The 26,686-nt window shown below is 36.3% G+C and overlaps 1 protein-coding gene across 1 annotated transcript in view; it reads left to right on the top strand.

Annotated features, from left to right (window-relative positions):
* FBN2 (fibrillin 2) overlaps positions 1-26,686 on the top strand; it is a 242,315-nt gene that overhangs the window by 177,507 nt on the left and 38,122 nt on the right. Inside the window, 16 exon segments of the mRNA XM_006081068.3 lie at positions 1,011-1,133; positions 2,776-2,901; positions 8,406-8,528; positions 9,072-9,194; positions 12,179-12,340; positions 13,021-13,089; positions 13,523-13,648; positions 14,770-14,895; positions 15,734-15,886; positions 18,136-18,204; positions 19,012-19,137; positions 19,322-19,447; positions 19,909-20,034; positions 22,345-22,461; positions 24,254-24,382; positions 24,805-24,924. Coding sequence (XP_006081130.1) covers positions 1,011-1,133; positions 2,776-2,901; positions 8,406-8,528; positions 9,072-9,194; positions 12,179-12,340; positions 13,021-13,089; positions 13,523-13,648; positions 14,770-14,895; positions 15,734-15,886; positions 18,136-18,204; positions 19,012-19,137; positions 19,322-19,447; positions 19,909-20,034; positions 22,345-22,461; positions 24,254-24,382; positions 24,805-24,924 — 1,944 coding nt within the window.

Raw genomic sequence — 26,686 nt, forward strand, 5'->3', positions numbered from 1 at the left:
TGCCTGGGCCAACACTCTAACCACTGAGAAACACCAGTCAGGGCACCAGACAAATCTTTTAAACCATGGACCTGATGTCTTCACAACTGTCATTTTAATCCATTGAATTTAGGATAAAATCTAGCTTCCTTCCATGGTTTATAAGACCCTACAGCATCTTTCCACTATCTCTCCAGTTTCTTCTTCCATCACCCTCTTCCCCTGCACTATGCTTTGTCATCTGACCTCCTTTAGTTTGTCACACCAAGCTCTTTTCCTACTCAGTGTCTTTATATGTGTTGTTCCCTCTGTAAGCAACACCCTTCCCTACTTCTGTTCAGCAGGCTTTTATTCATCATTTAGGTATGTAATTAACTAAAAATTACTTACTTATTAGAACTTTCCTTGTTCCTGTACTCCAAATTAGATGCCCTCTTTAGTCTTTCATAGCACTTTGTAACATTTCTTCCTAGTACATATAACAATATTTAATTTCGTTTTCTGTGTTCAAATCTTTTCCACAAGACAATGGGCTTCATGTGGTCAAGAATCACCAGTGTCCTCATCTATAAAATGAACTTTTAAAATCTGCTAATTTTCCTGCTCTGAAATTCAGTAATATCTTAGAAATTGACCATTTTTTTATTGATTATGAAACCAGTGACAAAATCCGCCCTGAGTAGAAGCCAGAATAGAATATGGCCCTGGGTTTTTTTTGTTTTTTTTGTGTGTGGTTTTGGGGTTTTTTGTTTGTTTGTTTGTTTGTTTGTTGTTTTGTCATTAAAGAGCTAGTTGATAAGATACCTTACAAAATGCTTGAATTTGTACTTTTGGCCCCTGTTCGTGGCATGAGCATTTTGGATTGTGTGTTTGACATCTTAGAGAATTAGAATTGTAACTTTAGAGATAAACTAAAACACATTCCATTTGGCCAGTTTACATTTAAATTGAGACAAATGAAAACCTTTCTGAATGTTTTAATGTTCTATTTTTGTTTCTGAACTTTTTTGCTATGTTTTCTTGGCATGAAGATCTGGACGAATGTTCTAATGGAACCCACCAGTGCAGCATCAACGCTCAGTGTGTGAATACCCCAGGCTCCTACCGCTGTGCCTGCTCTGAAGGGTTCACTGGAGATGGCTTTACCTGCTCAGGTAGGTGAGAGTCCTGCTGTGCGTTCTGGCATGACTTTCTGGAACACTCTACATGCTTTCTTTATTTGAAGAAAACTAGTTAAAGGAGGCTGAAATCCCTACCTCTGTTTAAAAACTTACAGGTTACTAGGTATCTTTCTCTTACATTAAACACAAACCTGGAGAAAAATTTCTAAAACATTGTTGGAAGATTTAAAATAATGACATTTAGTAATCTTCTTTATTGCTAATGACTATCATTTTCTCTTGTTTATTTATTAACACATTGGCCAAAATGCAGGCTGTGTCTGAATCAGACCCCCTGAATTCAGATTTTGCCTGTGCTGCTTACTGGCTGTATACTAGAAGCCTTTAAAATGGACATAGTGATAGTAATGAAACCATTTATTTTGTTATTTTTTTATCACTAAATGAATGACATGTGGGAAAACTATTCAGCATCTTCAGATATGATATATGACCTACCCAACCACTGCTATTTAATGTGTTTATCAAAATCTCACCTTATCTCATGGTTTTGAAAGAACTTAATGAAATAAAACACATAAAGGACTTAGAAAAACACATCATACAAGTTTAATAAATGTTAGCTGCTACTTAGCTGCTATTCATTCCATATTCCTTGAGGATAAAACATCTACTCATTATATTCATTTTTAAAGTTATATCATTTTTCTGGACATAAAGTACGATGCTTTTGTTTTTAAGATCAGTCTTTGTCAGTTGAATTTCAGTACACAACTTAAACCCATAACTATACAGACTCATCATTTTCAAATGCCTTTTTAAGAAAACATGTCTATTCAATTTTAAAGCATCATTACTTTTAAACCTTGGCTGTTTCATCTCTCTTAGAATTTCTCTGCACCATGATGTGAAAGAAGGGGTATCGCTTTGGTGTCAGATACAACTGTACTTAGATCCTGGCTCAGCCACAGATTAACTCGCTGGGGCTCCCACAGCTCAGTTGGCTGCTCTTGGCTTTGGTTCTTCTTCTAAACTTCACATGATTGGTGAACTAAATAAAAAAATTCATGTCAGGCAACTAGCACACTACCTGGCGAATATTGGCCCTCAATAAATACTGGTTTCTGTTCTCCTCCCTTTTTTCCATTCGATGGAATTAATAAGTTATCCTTTAGGTCTGTGAGTAATGTCCATTTGCATAATTAACATGGAAATATTTTGATATGATTGTAGTAACAGGAAAAAGCCTTTCCTAATTCTTATAGTGTCTCTAATTTGCTTAAAAATGCTTAAACTAGTGAAAGAATTAGATATTTATTCTAACACTATAATGTTTTCAAGTGAATTAACACCATTTTAACACCAATGGTCTTTGTCCTATCTAAATGATGTCGGTATAATACCGATGCAAGAAATTGGCATTAAATAGAACTAAGACAAATATGAGAGACACCTGCATTCCTCCTGTTAGTCATGTTAGAATTTAATGTTCGGGTGTAGGTTAAATAGCTCCACTATCAAGTTGTATACCCTTATTTAGGTGAATATGATTAATTGTTGCTTCATGTTAATGAGCACTCACTCAAGCCAGTGAAATTGATTTAGTTATAGAACAAGGGGAAAGTGTGTCATGAAGTTTGGAACTTAATGGAGATGTCATTTGCTTACCCCCCAGATGTTGACGAGTGTGCAGAAAACATAAATCTCTGTGAGAATGGACAATGCCTCAACGTTCCGGGTGCATATCGCTGCGAGTGTGAGATGGGCTTCACTCCAGCCTCAGACAGCAGATCTTGCCAAGGTGGGTCACCAGGATTCCAACTCATTTCCAAGCTGGATAAACTACACCAAATGAAACCACAAAAAGGGCTGGAACAGGCTCCACCTGGAAACAGAATACACAGCACATGCTACACATAAAAAAGTCATTCGTTTAAGCATGGATTATTTTGCCGAATGAATAATGAGGAAGGCAGCTTTCATCTCTTATGAAGTTTTCCTGGGCATGAGCCAATATTTGGAAGTTTGGCTCATTCTTTTTTTTTTAACCATTTCTTTTTGTATCACTAAATGAATGACATGTGGAAAAACTATTCAGTTTTTAAAATAGGATATGCTACTTAATGTGTTTATCAAAATCTAAGTAGCCCATTTTGGGCATTTGCCTTCGTGTTTTAGTCTCCTGTCTGCGTGGCTGGGACTGGAAGTCCTCCTCGGGGACTCGTTGAGGACTGCACTTTGCCTAATAGCAATGTCTCCTTCCTCTCAGTGATGACATCATCCCCCTTTCCTAGAAATGGGACTTTGTGACTAGTATCATATCTTTCCAAGAAAAAGAATTTGGATTTCCTTTTAAATTGGAGACTCAGTTCGCATTACATATCTTTGGGCCATCATTGTGTTTATAAGGAGTTCATCGAAATGTAAATAAAGGAAAAAGATTGAAAACAATTTATATAAACAATACGGCTTGAACAAAATTAGTGATTCATAGAAAACCTTTAAAAAATAACTCAGGCTGACTGCTGCTAAGCAAAGATTATAAAATGAAACCAGATTACAGGCTCTTACACTAGTGTCTAATCAAATGAACAGAAATAGTAAATAGCAGCACTCACACACACTTCACCAGCAGCAGTCCAACAAGACCAAATTATACAATCCAGGTTGGCTTGAAGTCGGGCCTGACTGACCCACTTACAGAAGAGGCACTGAAGAAAGTGTGTCTAAAAGATCATGGAATTTTTCATAAATATCCACCAATTTTGAGAGACTCTGAATAGTGGGCCATGGGGAAGGTGATATTAGAAATTGAAAGCGTCCATTCTCTGTACTGAGCCGCTAGATTGGGCAGCGTCTAATCCACTTTACACAAGGCAACTGTACAGTGAGCTTCGTTTTTTCCGCCCCCCCAGTCCTTGTTTCTTCTAAGCACTGAAGCCAGTCAGTAGAAAATGTGAGTCAGTATGGTTATGGAATTACATGATTTATTACCCATGTCAGTTTGACAAGAGTTAGTGGGAAAAGGAACAAGTAAGCAGTAGCCAGATATTTCTGCCAACATAAAATTTCAAAATTAATTCTTTATACGTAACACGGAATTTCCTCTTTGTAATTCTGTTCCTTTATCTATGGCATAGAACATTCCAGAACTTCTCCCAGACCTCTCCCAAGTTGATGCTGTTTCTATTTACTGTACTTTTTTCACATGTTGATTTTCTCATAATATGTCATTACCACCAAGAGAAATCCCAGTTGCCAGGGTAACTGAGAGTGGCACACCTGTAGTTCTCCCTCAGTTAAACACTGCTCCATTTAACTAAATGCCAACTTTTGAGATCCTAAAAATGTACTTTCATGATTGTGCCTGTTTCTCCTTGTATTTGTCTTCTCTCTTCCTATAAAATCTGGCTCATCCAGACAGTTTCTACTGAATGTACTAATTGAATTCCTTGATGTCTTTCCATCTTACAAATAAATGCCCCTCTGAATTGACCCTCTGATCAACATGATCAACTCAGCATCTATTTTTTCATCACAAATTCTCAGCATTTCTAGAGTCTAAAAAATTGCTGGGTTGAGCATTTTCCAGTATTTCTTAACAAAATGGGAGAGTACAAAACCTGGAGGAACCTTCTAAGGGACATGTTAGGATAACTTCAGATGGACTAAACCTAGACACAGGCTATCCTATATAATAAAAGGCTATAATATGCAAATCAACCAGACAGCGGAATGACCAGTTGCTATGACATGCACTGACCACCAGGGGGCAGATGCTCAACAAAGGAGCTGCCCCCTGGTGGTTAGTGCACTCCCACAGGGGGAGTGCCCCTCAGCCAGAAGCCAGTCTCACAGCTGGTGAGCGCAGCGGTGGTGGCAGGAGCCTCTCCTGCCTCTGCGGCAGCACTAAGGACATCCCCCTAGAGCTCCCGGACTGTGAGAGGGCACAGGCCAGGCTGAGCGACCCCCCCTGCCCCGAGTGCACAAATTTCGTGCACCGGGCCTCTAGTTTAATATAATATCTAAAGAGAGCACACAGTGTAGCTCTTCCCATCCACGTTTCCCTGATCCCCACTTTATGAAACTGTTATGAAAAGTGAGGCTATAGAATAGAAGCTTTAATGAAACTCATAACCCAAGATGTCTTCCAGGTAAAGAAAGGAGAATGTCAAGAAGCTCTATCTGAACTGTCTCAGGGTATATAAGAACTCTTGAAAGAGCTGACCAAACAATGTGTACACAGACTGAAAGAAAGCAGTGGTACCTGTGCAGGCATCCTATGGAATCAACAACAACAGCAACAAAAAGAACATTCAGAAAGCAGATAAAGAACCAACCCAGAGCAGAAAAAAACTGTTCAAGGGACAAAAACAAATTTCCCATAGGTACTTTGTGCCATGATAGATGACCTTAATAAGATAAAATTGAACGAGTTCAAAGAGATTATAAAAACAAAAAAAGGACAAAAAACAAAGAGGGAGATTGCAGTGTCACGGGAAATAAAGTATGGGGACCAATACCACAAATTTATAGAACTAATAGAAACAGCAAAGAACAGTAGAGAGAGATGACATTGTAACTACTAACATATGTAATAAACTTGAGATAATAGCAGTGAATAGGAAAGAAAGAAATTAACACTATTAGAAAAAAGACAAAGACCATTAACAGAAGTATAATTGATGTTTCAGAAGTCAAACACCCCAAAAAATTGAATAGAAAAAAGTACTAAACGGTTTCCTGAAATAGAAGAAAGAACTGAATGTACAGGAAAGGGTAAACCATTAGACAAAGATTTAGCCTTATTATTTTTGTTGACTTATGTCATAGTGAAGAATTGTTCAGACACTGATAAAAAAGGCAAGTCATGAACAAAACAGAAACATTCAGTATCAAAAGAAACTAGAACACTGTGCCCACAAAGTTCTGAGGGCACATGTGACTCAAGAATATTATACCTCACAGCAGGGGTGGCTCAGTGGTTGAGTGTTGACCCATGAACCAATAGGTTACTGGTTTGATTCCAGGTCAGGGCACATGCCCAGGTTGTGGGCTCAGTCCCCAGAAAGGGATGTGCAGGAGACAGTCAATAGATGTTTCTCTCTCATTTATATAATGTTTATATTTCTCTATCCCTCTCTCTCCCACACTCTCTAAAAAAAAATCGATAAAACATTTTTAAAAATAATATTATACTTCAGCAATTAATTTCATAGTTAATTATTTAATTATAAAGACAATCAGTATATTTTTTACATATGAAATAATTGAGGAAGAAAACACCTGTGGGCTCTCCCTTCTTAGGAAAAAAAAAGAGCAAAAACTTAGCAATGAAACACAGCCAATCAAGAATAAATGGAGAAGATGCAGTTAAAATATTGATTACTTTAAGTGGAGAATTAGTGCGAATATACTGTAGAGATAGTAGTAAATGCCATAAACATTTAAAAGGTGAAGGTAGCCCTGGTCAGTGTGGCTCATTGGTTGGGTGCTGTACAGTGCGTTAAAGGGTTGCCTGTTAGATTCCTGGCCTGGGCACATGCCCAGGTTGCAGGCTCAATCACCAGTAGGGGGCATGGACGATTGATGTTTCTCTCTCTCCCTCACTTTTCTTCTCTCTAAAATTCAATATAAAATCTTTTTTTTAGGTTAAAATAATATAAATAAAAATAAGATGGAAGCATATATGAATACGAATTTTCCTATCATTCGTTGTATAGTATTCCTTAATACTGTCTAAAGATTATGTTTGAATTTTAACATAAAGCCAAAAGATGATAATTTTTTTGTGTTTTGCATCAATTCTTAACATTAGAAAGTATTTTAGAAACTGTTGAGGTAAAGAAAAATTGATCTGATGCATACAAATGGTTTCGGCTTCATTCTCTGAATATGCATAGAGAAATATTTGGAATGATGTTTATCAATTACAGTTTCTTCTGGATGGGGGAAGCATTTTGGAGTGATTTTGGTTTTGCTATTTTTCTGTATTGTTTCCTGTCTTCTGTTTGATATCAATACTTTTCTGTATTATTTGAATTTCTGAGCAATTTTATAAAAACAAGACATTAATCTCTTTAAAACCTTATTTTACACCACTATTACATTATTTAAATGGAAGGTCTTTTTAACACAAGAAGTTTTTAAAAGTGAAATGCATACTCTGAGGGCTGATAACACAATTCCATTTTCAGTTATAGATCAACACAATATAGTGATAAACTAGCTTAATGAGTCTTTATTCATTTATATAAAGAGAATAATTTTGTTTATTGCAGCAACACAAAAAGAGTCACCTTTAAATATCAGCTGAAGTTTTAAAAACAATTTGAACTTAAATCTAAGTTAGTTGAAACTCATTATTTTAATATTAATTATCATATTTTAATTGACCAGTGTCCTTTTTTGACTAAAGACAGCACTTTAGGATAATTTGCATGGTCCAGCCTAAAATGACATGCCTAGTCTGCATTCTCAGAATATGAGGTAATTTGTGTATGAAATGTTCACCCTCTTCCTGTGTGAAGAAATATAGATTATTTCTGCAGCTGTACACACACACACACACACACACACACACACACACACACACACGTGCCTTCATTTTAATATGAATGAGGAGTGATTTTTTTATTTATTGACTGAGTTAAAGCCTCATGGAAGAGTTTCATAAACTGAATTTCTGGCTTTAATAGAGCTATTTTAATGAAATTTGTAGGAATATGGGGCAAGGGATGATTTTATTTCATGCTCTTAGGAAAAAAATTATTTCCCTTTTTAAACTGACTTTATAACAGATCAGATTATAGAATAAAAACTTTTAAAAATTAAACTTAAGTAATGTTAATGAGATCTTTAATATCTAAAATAAGATATATTTTATATGTTGCAGATATTTTAAAAACATCTTTTTGCACTAAATTATACGAATCTTTGAATTTGTTTTTATTCTTAATTTTCTTTTTTTTCATCTTTTATAATTTTATTGGTCTTTATTTTTAATTTTCACAGTCTTGTTCCTTTCACATGTTCATATTTAATTTTTGTATTTTTATGCCTTTGGAGAATTCTTTTTTTTAAGTATATTTTAACCCAAAACAGTTAAAATACTGTCAATAAAATAAAATAATGTTTTTTTAATATTTGTTCTTAGATAAGTATTAGTTGCTTGCCATTTATTTATTTATCTTTTACTGCATAAGAATATCTGAGGAGATAGAAAAATTCATTAATTTTTTTTTACATTAAAATATTTAAAATGCCCTTATAAACAAGAAATGACTATTTTTTTAAAATTTTCAGATATTGATGAATGCTCCTTCCAAAATATTTGTGTCTTTGGAACATGTAATAATTTGCCTGGAATGTTTCATTGTATCTGCGATGATGGGTATGAATTGGACAGAACAGGCGGGAATTGTACAGGTATGGTTTGCAAAGGGTTTGATTGTGTTCTTATTAGATGAAATGAATATTTTGTGCTAGTTTTAAAAATTCCTCAGATTTCTACTTAGCTAAACTACGCCTTGAGTTATACATTTTTTTTGAAACAGAAAATTGCATTGTGATACATTTATTTTTAAATGGAATTCATCCATTTTTATATAAACAACCTAATATTAAATTTCTAACATGGAACTAAGAAATAATGTCTTGTATATTTTCTTTGTACGTGTGTGTGCATAAAATTTTAGTTAAGCGAATAGTGACAATTTTTTTCTTCATCAAAATTCTGACATGTAATTCTTACTTACCTATTAAGGACATTAAATGACATTATCATAAATACCATGTGATTGATCTATGGAGACCATTTTAGGTGTGCTATATACAAGGATTTAATCTTTATTTTATTATGCTGAGGCCTTTATAATGATCAACACAAAAAATCCACCAAATTTTTTTGGAGCAGCAGTATGCATAGAGAAAGTAAAGATCTTAACATGGGCATTTTAAATGTTTTCCTAGATATTGATGAATGTGCAGATCCCATAAACTGTGTAAATGGCCTGTGTGTCAACACACCTGGTCGTTATGAGTGTAACTGCCCACCTGATTTCCAGCTGAACCCTACTGGTGTGGGTTGTGTTGGTAAGTAAAAGCTACCTGAAACAAATAGAATTATTTAGAGCTGAATATTCAAACTCTCTTGACAATGAACTGTGGTGAGTATTTGCTACAATTAATTTGCAAACAAAACAGTTATTTTCCTTAAGGAAGTCTAGATTATCAAATCATATGGCCATTGTTATCGTATTTATCTGCCAAGACATATTTAGAAACAAATTTTCAAGATATCTGCTCCAACTTCCTCCTCTCACAGGCTTGGGAACCAGAGCTTGCAAATGGTAGAGCTGAGGCCCAGTCCTAAACTGCTGGGCGCCCTGTCCAGTGCATTGGCCAGAACAGCTCGAAGTGGTAGAACTAATGGATTACTACTCTTATCTCTCCTACGAGCAGGGTCATGTAAGGGTGTAATAAGCGAATGATGAGAGGAGAGGAATGGGAGAACTGGATTTCTTGAGCCAAACCATTGGAGTGAAGCAAGTTGGGAGATTGGGGAGAAGCAAAGAAGGCAGTAACAATGGTTAAGAATCTGTCTTCAATGTTCCTGACGTCTCTGATCTTTATAAAATAATTGTCCAGCTTTTGCCAGTAAGTGGTCTGGAGAATTTCTTGACAGAAGACAAAAAAAAAAAAAAAGAAAAGAAAAGTCTTATTTCAGCAGCTGTCTTCAGCAGCAGTTTTACAGACCTTGCAGTATGTGGAGGGAAAGTTTGCTGCTGTGTTTTATATGTTTACAAATTTTAGAGAATATATTGAGTTATGGTGTATGGCTCCTCCAAGTTCTGACTTTTTCCTTCAGAATTATTTGTTCAGTAAATATTGAGTGCTTTCTATTCTAGGGGCTGCAGGGGGAACAGAGGAACCAAATTCTCTGCTTTTGTGTTTCCATTCTGGTGGCAGGGAGACAGACATAGGGAGAAGAAATTCTGACACTGGAGGTAGTTGTAGGATAAGTGCTGTTATTTGGAGCATGGGAGAGTCAGAGTCTTAAAGGAGGGAGCAAACTGACTGGACCTCTGAGAGGAGATGCCTTCAAGGCAAAGGAGCAACCACTGCACAGGGCCTGCAGCAGGAGAATGCTGGTGTTGGAGACACAGCAACGAGGCTGAGGAGCAGGAGTGGAGTGAGGGGTAGGAGCGTGAGGAAAGGAGTCACAGAAGAAGCAACAACCCAGTTCACAAAGTGGTTCTCAACCCTAGCTGTACAGTAAAATCCCATTTGGAACCTTAATATTGTTATGATGCCTGTGTTGCTCCCAGAAATGGAATCACTGGAGCCTCAGCATTTCTTAAAAGCTTTCTTGGAGCAAACAAAAGCGATGAAAAGGCAACTAATAAAAAGGAAGTACTCCAAAAGGTAACAAACCTAAACAAATACCCAAAACTATTAGGGGTAAGAAAAATCAAATTAAAACAATTATATAAGTATTACTTTACATCTAATAGACAGGCAACAATTAGACTGGGTAATGTGCGGTGTTGGTCTCAGCGACCTCAAAAGTCCCTCTGTTCTGCTGGTAGAAGTATAGATCGGGACAGCCCTGCAGAGTTTGGACTGCGGTACTCAGATTAACTGTCAGGATATAGTCAGTTTCTTTTTTTAGAGCAGTTCTGTTTATATGGGTTGGTACTTCATAGCTTTATTCTTCCTTAGAGGTTTTCCAAAGAATAAAGACTCATTCTGTTTCACAAATACCATAACGGTTCTCTGGACCCTTTTGTAAGTGTGAAATTGCATGAAATGAGATGTTAGTGATATTATTTTTCTTTTGTTTTGAACCATTTTATTCATCATTACTCATTAGTTATGCCCAATGATGCTAAAAACAAAGAATAACATTATTAAAGTGGGGAATGATGGTGTCACCTAGAAGGATGATACAATAGTGAAATAAAATGTCACTGTTGCATCATTTTTCAATTTTCTTGTTGTGTTGCCCAAGGGAATTATTACGTCACCTTTCAAGAAGGTGTAAAAGAAGACTGGAAACATTATATTTTGAACCTTCTTTGAGCATTTATTGAACACAGTTGAAAAATTAGAAGTTTTCACTTTTTGGCCATAATGGCAAGAAGAAAATTGACAGTGGAAAACATTTTACAGTTGTTAGATGTGTCAGAAGATGAATGCAACAGAGACCAGCACTCTAGTTTGGATTCTAAAGAGGTGAAATGGATCATATAAGCAAAATGCCAGGTTATGAGTCTTCAGAGGCTGATATCCTACATGGAATTTTTCACATTCAAGAATCAAAGAATGGGTGAACTATATGTTTCTATAAACAAAGGAAATGTGGTATTTTTGTCTGTTAGTCAGTAAGAAATTCAACATGCAGTATTTGCACAAGAACCTGAGTCATCCCAGGTTCTTATTTCTCCCATATCCAAAATTTAATTGATAGATTCTTAGATAGACAAATGGTGAAGCCAAGTGTTTAGACAAGGGTTATTGGAAGGAAATATGCGATGTAGAAATAAAGGAAATCATTGATGAATCTAATTGGTGTTGATTCTTTGAAAGTGAAAATAGGTCCATTTGTGGAGCAAAGAAAACAGCTGCCCTCTCATCAACAAAATTATGAGCTGTCGAAGTTTTCAGAAATGTCTTTAGATATGTGTTTTAATGATGCAAGAACGAGCAGTTATGATAAGCTAGAACCTACTAGAGATGTGTTTGAAATGTCGAATCAGCTTTTACAAAATGGATACGTTTTGGGTTCATGCATGAGAGCTGACAGTTCATTGCATTCATAGGACCATTCAGGTATATATACTGTATCCTCAAAACCAAAACAAAATGTGAAATAAAAATTTGAGTTATTTAGGATTCAGTTATTATTAAAATTTCTAGTAAGGTTTTTTCACTATGCAAAAGATTGTTTTGTACTGAGGATGAAAATGAACCTTTTAATGTACAAGAGCTTGAATTTCATCAGTTGAGTGATCTTTCTCTTAAAAGGAATTCTTACTACGTGAAGGGCAATTTTAAGCTCCTATGTTGCTCTGCAGACAACCGCGTGGGCAACTGCTACCTGAAGTTCGGTCCTCGAGGAGACGGAAGCCTGTCCTGCAACACCGAAATTGGGGTGGGCGTCAGTCGCTCCTCCTGCTGCTGCTCCCTAGGGAAGGCCTGGGGAAACCCCTGCGAGACATGCCCCCCTGTCAATAGCAGTGAGTATGGAGCTGAAGAAGAGGAAGGGAACAAACTCTGGTAGCTGAAGACTAGTTGCAATTTTATTCTTGTGCCGGGGATGGGAGAAATAGTGAGGGCCAAAATTTTACCTTTGGATTACCTTCAATGATTATGCTGAAACCAGCCAAGAGTATTTTATATAAAGCGAATTTGAATTCTCCTCTTCTTACTGTTTTTCATGATATGATAAAAAGAAAATCATTGTAACCACAATCCAATATGAATGGTGATAATATCAGTTCTCCGTGGTATCACATAAATTAGATCATTTCTGGTTCTTCTCAGATGTTGTTCTAGCTCAGGTTCAGAGCTGTGTTGTATTCCTGAAGTCAATTATATTATGCCTTAAGTTGAAACATGTGTTCTGATAGGGACATAGATGAAACTTGTCAATTGTCAAGTCTGAGTTTTTATTTACTGGCCAAAAAAGTGGTGGTATAAATTGTCTGCAAAGGAGTTTTTTCTTCAATTAAAAACAAATGATTTTTGTTATTCTGTCTATATCACTTATGAAGTAATTATCTTATTTTGTGTAAAATGTAATACACTTTGAAATGTATTTGAAAAGGTACTAAGGAAACTGTAGATACCTCCCCTGTTCATTGTCTCAGCCACTTGGACACAGGTGTCAGATCTCTTCTTTTTCATTGTTTTGTAGCTGAATATTACACCTTGTGTCCTGGAGGTGAGGGCTTCAGACCTAACCCCATCACAATCATTTTAGAAGGTGAGTACAGCTCCACTATTCACCCAGTTGTAACCAAGGTCAAGCATTTACTTTAGAGAAAAGCTGGTTAAAAAAAAAGTTGTGGAGCAATCCCAACAAGATTATTTTGCAAAATTACAGATGGACAGTCAATTACCAGGATGCTAAATAACAACTTGAAGTCAGAAAGATATGACCCATTGCAGATCTTGTGTCTGTTCCACAGAGAAGTTGTCTTTACTGATATCCCCCAACTTTAATAATCCCCAGCTTACTTTAAAACTTCTCAGATTATAGCAAAATTCCATACAAAGCCAAGAATCTCCATGGTCAGAATAAACCTGCTGTCTAAGTGTGCATTCACGCAGGCGCATGGAGTGTTTGGAAGCGTTAACAGAAACTCTTGTCCTTTGGGATGGTCTTTGTTGTAAGTGAGCTATCTCCCCTTGTGCAGACATTGATGAATGCCAGGAGTTACCAGGTCTCTGCCAGGGAGGAAACTGCATCAACACTTTCGGGAGCTTCCAGTGCGAGTGCCCACAGGGCTACTACCTCAGCGAGGAAACCCGCATCTGTGAAGGTGAGGTGAATCTGCACCTAAAAACAGTCAGCGCTGTTTAAAACAAAATTCCTGATCAGGCCTGGGAAAAGGTTCCATCCTCACATTCTATCCAAGTATCTGTTGAGACGGGTTCATAGCTTTTTTTCTTTTCATGTCAACGCTGCTAGATAAATAAATTCACAGCTCATTTGCAATAATTTACTATTGGTTTTCTCTGAGTAAATGGATTAATTAAATATAAATGGGGAAAACCAGAGTAGGGTGAAGATATTCAATATCAAATAAGTTATTAATGCAAATATTAATTAGGATTATAGGTAAGCTTGAATGAGACTATTAAGTTAATATTTTTCAGTAATTTTAATATGTTGGACTACACGTTGGACCACTATGAAGAAATTCAAAGGTGATGCAGATATCTTTCTTGCTTCCATCCCCCACTTATCACTTGGCACCATAGTCATCCTTTTAGGGGGCCATCTCCCCACAGGACTGGGAGCTTCTTGAGGCAAGGTCTGTAGCTTACTCATGTTTGTAGCTATGAGTCCTGGCTTACAGGTAAATCTCAGTGTTTACTGATGGTACCAATGAAGGCTTCTAAAGATGAACATTAAACTTGTAAACATCTCCATTATAACCTTTCTTTTGGAACATGTTAGATAAATACATCTGGAAGAAATATGATTTAGTAAGGAGAACAATCAGCAATTGCATGGCTTCTAGAATCTCTTAATGAGTACTAATTTGAAGGTTACTATGAACAGAAAGGCCCTCCTAACTGGATTCAGTTTAAAGTTGACACTAAAATTTAGTTTAAATGACATAAGAGGAAAGTACGCTTTAAAGCGATTCCATTTGAAGAATATGAAATTTCAATCAAAAAAATGCAGGTGCCATTGAAATTATTTTCTGTCACTTTGAAATAATTTCTTTTGATCATTTATATTTTTTAATATTGGGTTGTTTCTTTTAAAGAAAGATACATCATATTTTGAAGTATTTTCAATGTAATTGCTTTAAATTCTGAATTTTATGAAAATATGATTTTGGGGAACCACCTTATGCTTTTGTTCAGTAGTTTAAATAATAAAGACTCATGTGGAAGCATCTTAATTAATGGATATTCTTGCCTACTCTAGATATTGATGAGTGTTTTGCACATCCCGGTGTGTGTGGGCCTGGGACCTGCTACAACACTCTGGGAAATTACACCTGCATTTGCCCACCTGAATACATGCAGGTCAACGGAGGCCACAACTGCATGGGTATGTAAAGGTCTCTGAGATTAATTAGGTCACAGTTGGTGACTCCCGGGTAAGATGCTTTATATCTCAGAATTAATTGCATAAAATATGGAATTAAATCCTTTATGAGTAAGTATTTCAAAGTCTTATAAACTTCTGGCTCTGTATCATGTTTTGAACTTTGGCTCTGTAGTTACATTTTTTTTGTTACTCCTTAATGCAGTTATAAAATAAATAGGTCATGGGGCTGTAATGTACAGCATAGGCAATATAGTCAATAGCATTGTAATAACTTTGTATGGTGACCGATGGTTACTAAACATGGGATGATCACATCCTAAGGTATATCAATACAGAATCACTATGCTGTACACCTGAAACTAATATAACATTGTATTTCAGCTATACTTTAGTGCTAAAAAGAAAAAAGAGATTGTTTCGTTTTTTTAAAAATGAGTCTGAAGTAGAAAATTTCATCAAATGTTACAATTACATGTCTTTAAATAATTTTAATTTTTCATTTCTATAAAGTGAACATTATTTTACAAATGAGAACATTTAAAATTTAATATGTAATACTTTTAAAATAAATAAATACCTTTAAATGTAGAAACAAATATCTATTAACTTTGTTTCCCAAGAAAATTAGAAATGAAATCCCTTATTTAAAAACAGGAGAGATGTTAACCTATAAATGATTTATGTTCAACTTAAAGAATTATTTTAAGATACCCCTAAATGACTGAGAAACTTTTTAGAGTTGTGTTTATGGTGACAGTTTGGCATATCCAGGTGCGTAGGCTTCATTATTAGCTGCTTGCTGATATGATTGGTTGGCTTATTGTTTTTCTATATGTAGACATGAGAAAAAGCTTTTGCTACCGAAGCTATAATGGAACCACCTGTGAGAATGAGTTGCCTTTTAATGTGACAAAGAGGATGTGCTGCTGCACATACAATGTGGGAAAAGCCTGGAACAAACCTTGTGAACCTTGCCCAACACCAGGAACAGGTAAACACATAGCTCCTGCTTCTGCTGAAGGCCAAATCAGTGGCACACGGATATAGATGGCAGTATAGTAAAAGCAAACATAATAAAACCAGACATGCTCAGTTCTGAAGCCCAAGTGGCCCTCTTTGAGATTGAAACACTAAATTCTAATCTATCTGTTGAATAGGAGTCTGGATCCTGAAAACGAGCCCCATTGCTGAAGAGTTCATGTTTATAGCACTGATCCGTTTAAATTCTTTATCTTATACCATGATGGTTAACTCTTCATTTATTCACTTAACAAATGGGCCAGACCTGGAAGATGCAATATTTTGATGAGACCTGGAAGATGTAATATTTTGATGAAAAACTTGTGGTGATTTAAACTGCCAAGTGTAGTAAGGTGTTTGTGTTGCTTTTTTTTTAGTTCAATTTTGAAATATATGCAAAAAATGGATTTGAGCAAACTTTACAGAAAAGCAGCTTTTTGTCAAAATAGTCTTTAGCATTTTCCCCCCTCAAACTTTCTGAAATTTTTAGGCAGAAAATAGAACTGATGTTACATGGTAAAATGTTTTTTACAAGCACAGATTCTTTTGAAAGAAAATAGAGACAAGCAAAAAAATTATCTTAAAACTGTTGCCTATTTCAGTTTGTTTATTACCTGGAAAGTGTTCATTTTTAATAGTTTTAGATGCTAAGAGTTACTTTATCCAATAGGACAAATGTAAAACAATGATTATGCATTTGTTACCAGATATTACTTAGAATATATGTATTGAAATGTTTTATTGAATGTGATGGTGAAAAATTAATGAGAGACTTGATAAAAAGTGACACATGGGATCTTTCCTGGTGGCTAGAATTCAATGGGCAAATGGATTTTCTTAACCCTATCTTGCCAAAGTTGCATTTCGAAAAATCTAATAGAAACATTTTACAAGTCTCTAATTTAAAAATTCCATCAGTTAGAAATTGACAATTGGTTTGGGGAATGAAATAACACTTTTTTTTGTAAAAGGAAGTAAAGAGCTTAGGTTTGGGAGAAGGTCTATGTTTAAAGTTCTGCCACTTACTGTCTGACCTTATATAGATTATTTATCCTTTCTGAAACTGATTCCTCACATATAAAATAGGACCAATAAATCAACAATGACAGTAATTAATTCATATGGTTATAAGAATAATTAAACGAGGTGATATATATATAAATTACAGTTCACAAGTTTCCAGGCAATTAGAAACCATCTGTTATGTGCTTCTCTATATCTTCTGGATGCATGATGGATGAAATAGACAAAGAGACTGCTCTGATAGCACTTGGAGTATATAGTATGCTGTATATATTTTACCTGATACTCTTTTCAAGAGTTTTGCTCATGTGTGTATCAGTGGGCATCCGTAGCAACCTGCTTCTTAAAAATTGGAATTTGGCCAAAAACCGGTTTGGCTCAGTGGATAGAGCATCGGCCTGCAGACTGAAAGGTCCCGGGTTCGATTCCGGTCAAGGGCATGTACCTGGGTTGCGGGCACATCCCCAGTAGGAGATGTGCAGGAGGCAGCTCATCAATGTTTCTCTCTCATCGATGTTTCTAACTCTCTATCTCTCTCCCTTTTTCTCTGTAAAAAATCAATAAAATATATATTAAAAAATTGGAATTTGTTTTAATTTCTATTAGTTTGGTGAATTATGTGTAGGAATAACTCTTATACGTATTCTCTATTTTATTCCAAGATGCATTGTTTTTGATGCCTCAAGTTTCACATTTTAACAAATAGACACTTAAGTTTTAAAAAAGACAAAATTTATGTCTCATTTATTATTCATTATTGACCCACTTGACCACCACAGAATTATTTTTATGCCTATGCCTTTGTGCAATGAGTAATCCTTTTTAAAAATTTGTACTCTACTCTGGTTTTTCAATCTACATAAATTGAATCATTTAAAGCCCTGCATATCAAAAGAAAAATAATTTATGTGCCTAAAGTATATACTTTATCTTATAATGATTTATCTTCTAATATCAGCATTAAAAATTAACGATGACAATAACAATTAACAATAATAACAAAAATGGTAAAGAATGCTTAGACCTACTCTTTGGATCTATGAGCAGGTATTGTTTTCAAATAAATATAATTGAAATTAAAATGTCTGGTTGTGAATAATATAAGATATTTGGCAGTGAAAGTGTTACTATGTAAAATGCTAATTTGAAGGAGTTTGAGAATTTTAAGAGTGAATTTGGTTTGTTTGTATTTTAAAGCTGACTTTAAAACCATATGTGGAAATATTCCTGGATTCACCTTTGACATTCACACAGGAAAAGCTGTTGGTGAGTGTTTACATATTATGCTTATTTTAATACATCTATGTAGCATTTTGTAAAATTCTATTGAATGTCTTTAAAGTTTGAAGCACCATAAAATGTAATAATCTGAATTCTGATATAATATAGGGAGACAAGAAAGAGATAACATGTTTACAGAATCTAATCAAGTGCTAATAATGGTATTGTATCGACATAGTCTGTTGATTAAGTTATGATAGTTAAGTGGTTATCTCAAGATTTCATACATGTCAAGCTAAAACTAGTTTTCCTATTCATGAACATTACATTGTGTGATTTCAAATAACCCTCCCTATTTTAACTTTTAGTTGTTATTTTCATACATATATGTTTCTGTTGTATTTTTGCTATATCCCTTCCTTCCTTTTAAATGTACTTTCTATTTCTGATTCTACTTTTCCTCAAAGATTATAAAAGTAATGTAATTTTAAGTCTCTATTAGCAATGCATATATACAAAAGTACATAAAATTAAGAAAACATAGCTTTCTTTATCATGTAACCTGAAGAGAATGTGTGATTCCCCCGGAAGTTCATTTGCTACGTTGACAGTAAAAGCACTTAGTATATTTAATCAGCTTACTTAAATTTTTCCATCACTGTTTAAAGGAAATAGTGTATTTTATAGTCTATATGCTTTTATGAAGCACAAAGTCATTCATACCAGTATAGAATTGATTTCTGTTACCCTGAGTGTGTTTGCATCCCAGTGTACATATGGCATTATACAAGGTTCTATGGTAAGTACATTAAGCAGAACGACATATATTTGATCAAATCTGTTCAATTTCAGACATTGATGAATGTAAAGAGATTCCAGGCATTTGTGCAAATGGTGTGTGCATCAACCAGATTGGCAGTTTCCGCTGCGAATGCCCTACAGGATTCAGTTACAATGATCTGCTCCTGGTCTGTGAAGGTAATCTCAATGATGTATGACCTTTATCCAAATAAGTTTGGCAGACATAACTGGTTTAGACAGCTTTATGACTTAGACAGCTTTGTCATTTTTTTACAGCTCCATTCTCAGTGTGTAGGAGTTGATCGCCAAATGGTTAAGTGAATGTAATACTAATGCAATAATGAGATCGTTGCTCTTCCAGATATTGATGAGTGCAGCAATGGCGATAACCTCTGCCAGCGAAACGCAGACTGCATCAACAGTCCCGGCAGTTACCGCTGCGAATGTGCTGCGGGTTTCAAGCTCTCGCCCAACGGAGCCTGTGTTGGTAAGAAGGAGACTAATTTCATTCTTTAGCGCTGAGCACCGCATTCTTTAGATTTCCTATAATGAAAAGTCATGTGTGCATTTCTATAAAAAAATATTTCCAAAAATAATTTGGAAAGATTTTCCTAGTAAATTCATTGATTAATATTGAACCTATTTCACCATACACATTAAGTTATTTTGTTCAGAAAAGAGGTCCCTTCAGTGGATTTTCCTAGGATTGGACCCAAAAATAAAATAGTATCCTCGAGATAGCAATCAACATATAAAAACTGCATGATTTTAAAAGAGAGAGACTTGGATGCTTGAAAGCCTTGCTTTGTTTTGATTCAGCTGTTGTCATGGTTCATTTTCAGACTATCTGTAATAATTAATAACAGGTTATAGAAACATGCCTGTGAAAGAAATGAAGGAATCTTAATAAAAATCAGATACGTGTAACGTGTCTTATTTTTGTTTCAGATCGCAACGAATGTTTAGAAATTCCTAATGTTTGCAGTCATGGCCTGTGTGTTGATTTGCAAGGAAGTTACCAGTGCATCTGCCACAACGGCTTTAAGGCTTCTCAGGACCAGACCATGTGCATGGGTAAGAGGAGAACATTCGTTCCAGGGGTGAAATGGAGCTGAGCGTCCAGAAGAGATTACAGTTTGGTCACTTGCCAAATTAACATGTCTTTATAAGAAACAATCTTGCAAAAAGTTAACTATGCTAAACTGTTTATGGTTTCATTCAATATAAAATTTTCAAGCCAGGGACACACTGCTTACAAATGTTCCTTGGTTCAGTGTTCCAACCTTTTTCCCCAGATGTCTTTCACATGTTTAACCTGGGCTCTGGGACACTCAGGGTCATGTGGAAGTCAGTGCAGTACCAGCTGTCCTTCACCCTCTCTGGTACCACTCAAGAAAAGGGAGTAGTAAGAGTGACAGTATTGAAATGACTATATATACATGCACATACATACATGCATATATGCATATACTTTTCCCCCAAAATCATTGAACACATGGGATTTATCTGCTTCGTTTGTGTTTTAACTCTTAAAGACATTTTTTAGAAGCAACAGAAGCCAATGTAATGATTAGTTAAGCAATAATAGTGTTCAGTAAGTAATTGCTGAGCTGTTGGTTAATAAGATTTCAAAAACAGATGGCTGGGTGCCTTGGAACTCAGAGTAACTCTTTAAATCTGATGTCAGCCACTGGCGCTGGCTCTGCAGAAAGAGTTCTCCACGCTTTGAGCTTGAAGGAGGAAAATCAAATTATAACTTGACTGTTTATAATTGGCATGTTCTCAGTTTAGGAAAGCTAAAGTTGTGCATCTACTCTTTTGGTATTCAAGATACTATCTGTATGAAGAGTGAAGTAGATTTCAGAACTGCAGAACTAGTGTATGGTACAGCTGCCACACAGTGAGGACCACCAGGAAAATCTTCCTTCATTCATTGCCTCCTAAGGGCCCCGCTATGGACTTGTCCCTAGGAAACTTCTCTAGGAGATGCTTATGCAAAGGACAAACAGAATCTGGTCCTATTGGCAGGAACATTCTGAGAATGCTTGCTTATACATGCTTCTCCTGGTTGTGCTGTTAGAGAATAGGATTTGCTAAGAAAAAATATGAGATTTATGATTCAGAAATTCATATGGAGAAATCTGCCCTGAATCCTAACAATTCACCCAGGATAAAAGTCAGATAGACTCCTTGGTAATACCTCTCTTAAACAATGCTTCCTTCCTAAGGACCAGTATCTTTTTTGCACGGCAGAGGAGTGTCAGCAGGCTGAAATTCATGGTCCAGAAAATCGGGTCTCTTATATGAGAATGACCTTGTAAATATTTTCTTAATTTCATTGTTTTGAAGGCTAATGATACTGAGTTTCAATCGACTTCTTCAATTTGGGTTTCACGAATTCATAAACGCTAGGACCTAAAGTGTATCTTTGTTGTGCTGATCACATTAAGGTTTATAAATGTCTGGAGGAGTGTTTAATAATGCTTAATAGAACAAAATTATTTTAATGTTTCAAAAGATTAGTTTCCCTACAATTGACAAGCAAACTGATTGTTAAAACATCTCCACTAAGGGGATGCTTGCTTAGCCTCATTCTGAGTGTTACATTGCCTGTCAGTCATTAAATGTCACCTTTTTCTTATCCTATATAATGAAACCCTAGTTTGCAAATCGACCGGTTGCTGGGACACGCACTGGCTGCGGCAGCAGGGAGTGGGGCCAGCCAGCAGGCGGCGCCAGGCCACCAGCCAAGGCGGGTGCCAGCAGGGGACCCCCAATTGCCCTGCCCGCTGGTCGCCCCACAGATGGCCCTGATTGCCGACCAGACCTAGGGACCCTACCCTATATATTGGGAACAGTCTCTTAGATTTAAAAATTAAAGCCTGGCAAGGCTATTCTAACACTGAAAAAACAGGATGATGCAGCGATGACATGGACTTGCACATTTTGTGGTCAGCCTACTACTGCCTCAGAAGGATCATGTTATGTACTACTTTTTATAATCAGGGCAACAAAATGTAGCTGCCCATACAATAGCAAGATGCCTTTCACCTGTATGAAAAGTATGGTCACTGGTGCATGCAGCATCCCGGATTGCGAGAGGGATGTCCGACTTCCGGTTTAGGCCTGACATCCCCCGAGGGGTCACGAATTGGGAGAGGATGCAGGCTGGGTTGAGGGACCTCCCACCTTGTGCACCGGGCCTCTAGTAATTTTTTAATTCAGAGTTTTCTCTACCTCATACTCATTTTCCTTAAATAGGAGTTCCTTGTGCTGAATGAGGACAATCTAAATAAATCAGTAGTTTAAGATAATGTGAATGTTTAATAGGCTATGTTTTTCTAATTAAACACTGAATTACTTTGAGCCCATGTTTCTTTGTAGATGTGGATGAGTGTGAGCGGCACCCATGTGGAAATGGAACCTGTAAAAACACTGTTGGATCCTATAACTGCCTCTGCTATCCAGGGTTTGAACTCACTCATAATAATGATTGCCTGGGTAAGTACTCAGTCCGTCTTGGTGTTTTATTGCTTCTGCTTTGTTTACACACTATATACTGAAATGAAAAATAAAACCAGAGAATAAGTATTTTTATCATTAAAATTACAAATGTGTGCCAAACGCTATGTGATACTGCTGACTAATTTCTAGTTAACTCAAGCCTTAGTATTGGCATAAATAATCACAAAACAATCTGCTGTGCTGAATACTTCATCAACCAGTCGATTCAGGGCAAAGGGCCATGCAGGTGATAGTAGATGAATTGGGGCTGTGCTGTGGTTTGGGGTTATTTTTTACCTTTTTTAAAAAATATATTTTATTGATTTTTTACAGAGAGGAAGGGAGAGGGATAGAGAGTTAGAAACACTGATCAGCTGCCTCCTGCACACTCCCTACTGGGGATGTGTCCACAACCAAGGTACATGCAGTTGACCGGAATCGAACCTGGGACCCTTGAGTCTGCAGGCTGACGCTCTATCCACTGAGCCAAACCGGTTAGGGCTATTTTTTTTTACCTCTTAAACGGCATTGAAGATAGACCTGTTATTGTTTCAGCGTTATTACTAGTATTTAATATATTCCATTACTAGTATTTAATATATTCCATTCTTGGTTAATGCTCAAATACTGACAGTCTCCAACTTAACAACATGCTGTGTGTTGAAATTCTATTTTCCGGCAGCTTTGAAGCCAGGGATGATGCTTTTTCCCATAGAAACAGCATGTGCTGATACCTTTTTGGGACCAACTTTAGATTCTCATTGGAAAATAAAACTGTCTGGTACAGGATTTTAGCCTTTGCCCCTAACAGATATTGATGAAAATAATAATTGCTAGTGAGTAGGGGAGGTGCCTATATGTGATGGAGGAGATAGTAAGAGAAATGACAACCAGCATTGACAGTATTTCTTGTTTATCATGTGCCAGGCACTATACTGGTACTTTAAACATAACATCTCTTAATTCACATGATCCTTTAAGGTATGTGAAAGTAACTCAGGCTTTCTACCATTATGGGACTATCCCTGCTCAAACCTATCTCCCAATTTAACCCAACATATGTTCCTCTGTTTTATTTTCTTTCTTTTTTGTCTCAAAATTCTTCACTGGGAAAACTTTTGAGCTAATTGGACATTTTATTCAACTATCTCCATCTTGTCTATCATTACTCAGACACTTTGTACAGCCATGGAGAACTAAAGACAGGGACATGGCTCTGATCAAAGCACAATGTTCAAGCAACCCAGAGAATTACTCAAATGCAGTCAAACCTAAGCTTAACTGGAAACCTAACACCAATCCCCCCCTCCAGATTCTATATTCTATCAGCAATTATAGTCTTTTTAATATAATTGATTTTTCTATATTTAATATGCTCCATTACTTGTCCTTTGAATATAGTCAGCTTATCTCCAGGTGAGGTCACTTGCAAGCTACGCAGTCAAGTTAAACTTATATATCCTTCTGCCTCTGGGAAAAGAAATATTTTTTCAACTGGAAAGAAGGGAACATTTTACCTTAAACCTTCAACTTATAAATTTGCTTATAAATTCCTGAGTTACAGTAATATCAAAAATGTGCCCTGGTGGTTGAAATACAGTAGGGCTCTATGTGACCTTATAAGGCAGGTGATGCTTACAATATGAGCTATTTCCCTCTGTGTTGATGGGGAATTGTAGTGAAGGGTTTTTGTGAATGTGTTCCAAGAAATATGGTTTTAAGTTGCAACTTGTGACACAGTATACGTGTGAGAGTTCTCTCCTAAAATCCAACTCCTATTTGCTTACAGACATAGATGAGTGCAGTTCCTTTTTTGGTCAGGTGTGCAGAAATGGGCGGTGTTTTAACGAAATTGGCTCCTTCAAGTGTTTATGTAATGAAGGTTATGAACTAACTCCAGATGGAAAGAACTGTATAGGTAAGTATCTAAATAATAAAGTCTTTAAGTTGTTTTGTAAAATAATGATGTGACTCCCCCAAGCTCCACTTAAGGACTCATTCACATTTCCATTTGTTCATCTGATCACTTGAACAAGTTAAGGTATCATGGGAAATGTTTCTTATAAGGAATAAGCCAACAATTGGAAATGACTCATGTGCACAATGTTTATTGGGATAGAGCTTGAAACTATCCGTGTCTCAGTAAAAGTAGACAAAGGAAACAAAACAAGGAAATTAGCCTCTTGTCAAATGAGTAATACCCAAGATGTCAAAAGAGAATCTCGGGCGTATTTGTCCATAGTGACTTGGAGGAACAGAGAGCCCAAGCTGCATTAATGTTTATGTCACTTGACAACAGTGACCTCATATTTGAATATTTTTTCTCGTTTCTCTTTCAAGATACTAATGAGTGTGTAGCCCTTCCCGGTTCCTGTTCTCCCGGGACCTGTCAGAATCTGGAGGGATCCTTCCGATGCATCTGTCCCCCGGGGTATGAAGTGAAGAGCGAGAACTGCATCGGTGAGGCTAACATTTATTCTGAGGTCCCCAAGCTGGTCAGTGTAATAAGACCTGCTACAGACTCTGTGGAAGTCTACTCAGTCCAAGCACGCTGACCCAAAGAGTTTAAACATACAGCTGCCTATGTATGTCTTATTGAATCATCAGAAATGATTTGAAGGTGTATTGGTGGGAATACAGGGTTTAGGGATGTGGGCTTTTCATTAACATAAGTCTTATACTAGGAAAAGAATTTTCAGTGTACTCTAATCTTTTTTCCAAATGCCAACAGAGACTTCCTATTGAATTTAAAGAGTGTCTATAAAAACAAAATGTAATCTTTGGCAACCAATTTTAAAACATCTATTAAAGGTGTCCAGAGTCCTAGAAATGTGAAGCAGAAAACCTTGACATTGCTGTTGAGACATTTTTCTCCTTGGGAAGGCCTCATGTCAGAACAGAAAACGTTAATCCGTTTGTCATAACAGATGTTTTTCTGCTGAAACTCTTCCAGCTTACAAGAACATTGTAACCACATCAGAAGTGGGTCCCAGAATTTCCTGGTGGATGTGATGCAGGCCGAACTTTTTACAGTTACTTGATTTCACTTTTATACAAATTATTTTTTACAGTCTTGTTGAAATTCAGAAGCACCAGAATCTTAGTGTGATTGATAAGGTGGTTTTTGTCCTTTGAGTTATCTACTTTTTAAAACTATTCCATGTAGCTCTACTTTTCACATTCAAGGGACATATACAAACAGAACTGAAGGGAACAGTTTACTTCATCAAACTTAATTAGTTTTCAGCCCATATAATTACATATAATGGGTATCCCTAGTCATTCCAATTTGGTCTTTATACCTTTTCCCTTTTCTATCTGATTTGTATAGTTCACCGTAAGATTGTCTAGTGTTTTAATACTTAAAAAAATAATAATAGAAGCACCTTAATGCAAAATTGAAATATTTAAGATCCTTTCTTTCATTTTCTTTATCCATATTTAATCTCAGTCTTCATTGTGCCTGTGCTCCACCCCTTTATGGAAAAGTGACAGTAGCAGTGAATCACCCGTTAAGAGGGAATAGATTAGATGTGCTGCTTTGTGTCAGAAAGATTCAGCTACCTTTTCTCCTGGTGAAAACATCTATAATTCAGTTACATTTCATTACATTTCAGAAATATTTTATTTCCTTTATCCATTGTTGGCAGTGCCACCATTTTGCATCTCTGAAAAGTTGTTTTTAGTTAATTTAATTCACTGTAAGATTGTTTTCTTCAGACTAGAATCTCTATCAACTTTTCCCAGATGAAATGCTTTTTAATATGACTATATACACACACACTCACACACAAACACATATGTTTACACGTGTATACATACAATGGATATTATAGTGACCACGGCACCTTTTAGGTGCTGGAATACAGGCCTTGCCTCAGGTAACTTACTGCCTAACAGGAAATTCATATTGTGTTGGTAAACCTGTTTTATAAAGATATTGTTATAATCCAGTGTGAGAGACACTATACTGGAGGCATGTCCAGGATGTGGGAGCGGAGGAGGAGGCTGGGAATAATGATGATAGTGGTGACAGGTGGCATGTCAAGGAAGCTCACCACAAAAGATTGGTGACACTCGAGGTGGCTCTTAAATATTGATAGGAATTTATAATCAAGGAAAGGGGCAGCACAGAGGAGGTCATTTGAAGACACAGGTAACACAAGTGTGGTAAAGGGTATTGACAAGATGGAACCTAGTCCTACAGGCAGTGTGAAGCATT

This window comes from Myotis lucifugus, unplaced genomic scaffold, assembly GCF_000147115.1.
Source record: "Myotis lucifugus unplaced genomic scaffold, Myoluc2.0 scaffold_0, whole genome shotgun sequence".
NCBI lineage: Eukaryota > Metazoa > Chordata > Mammalia > Chiroptera > Vespertilionidae > Myotis > Myotis lucifugus.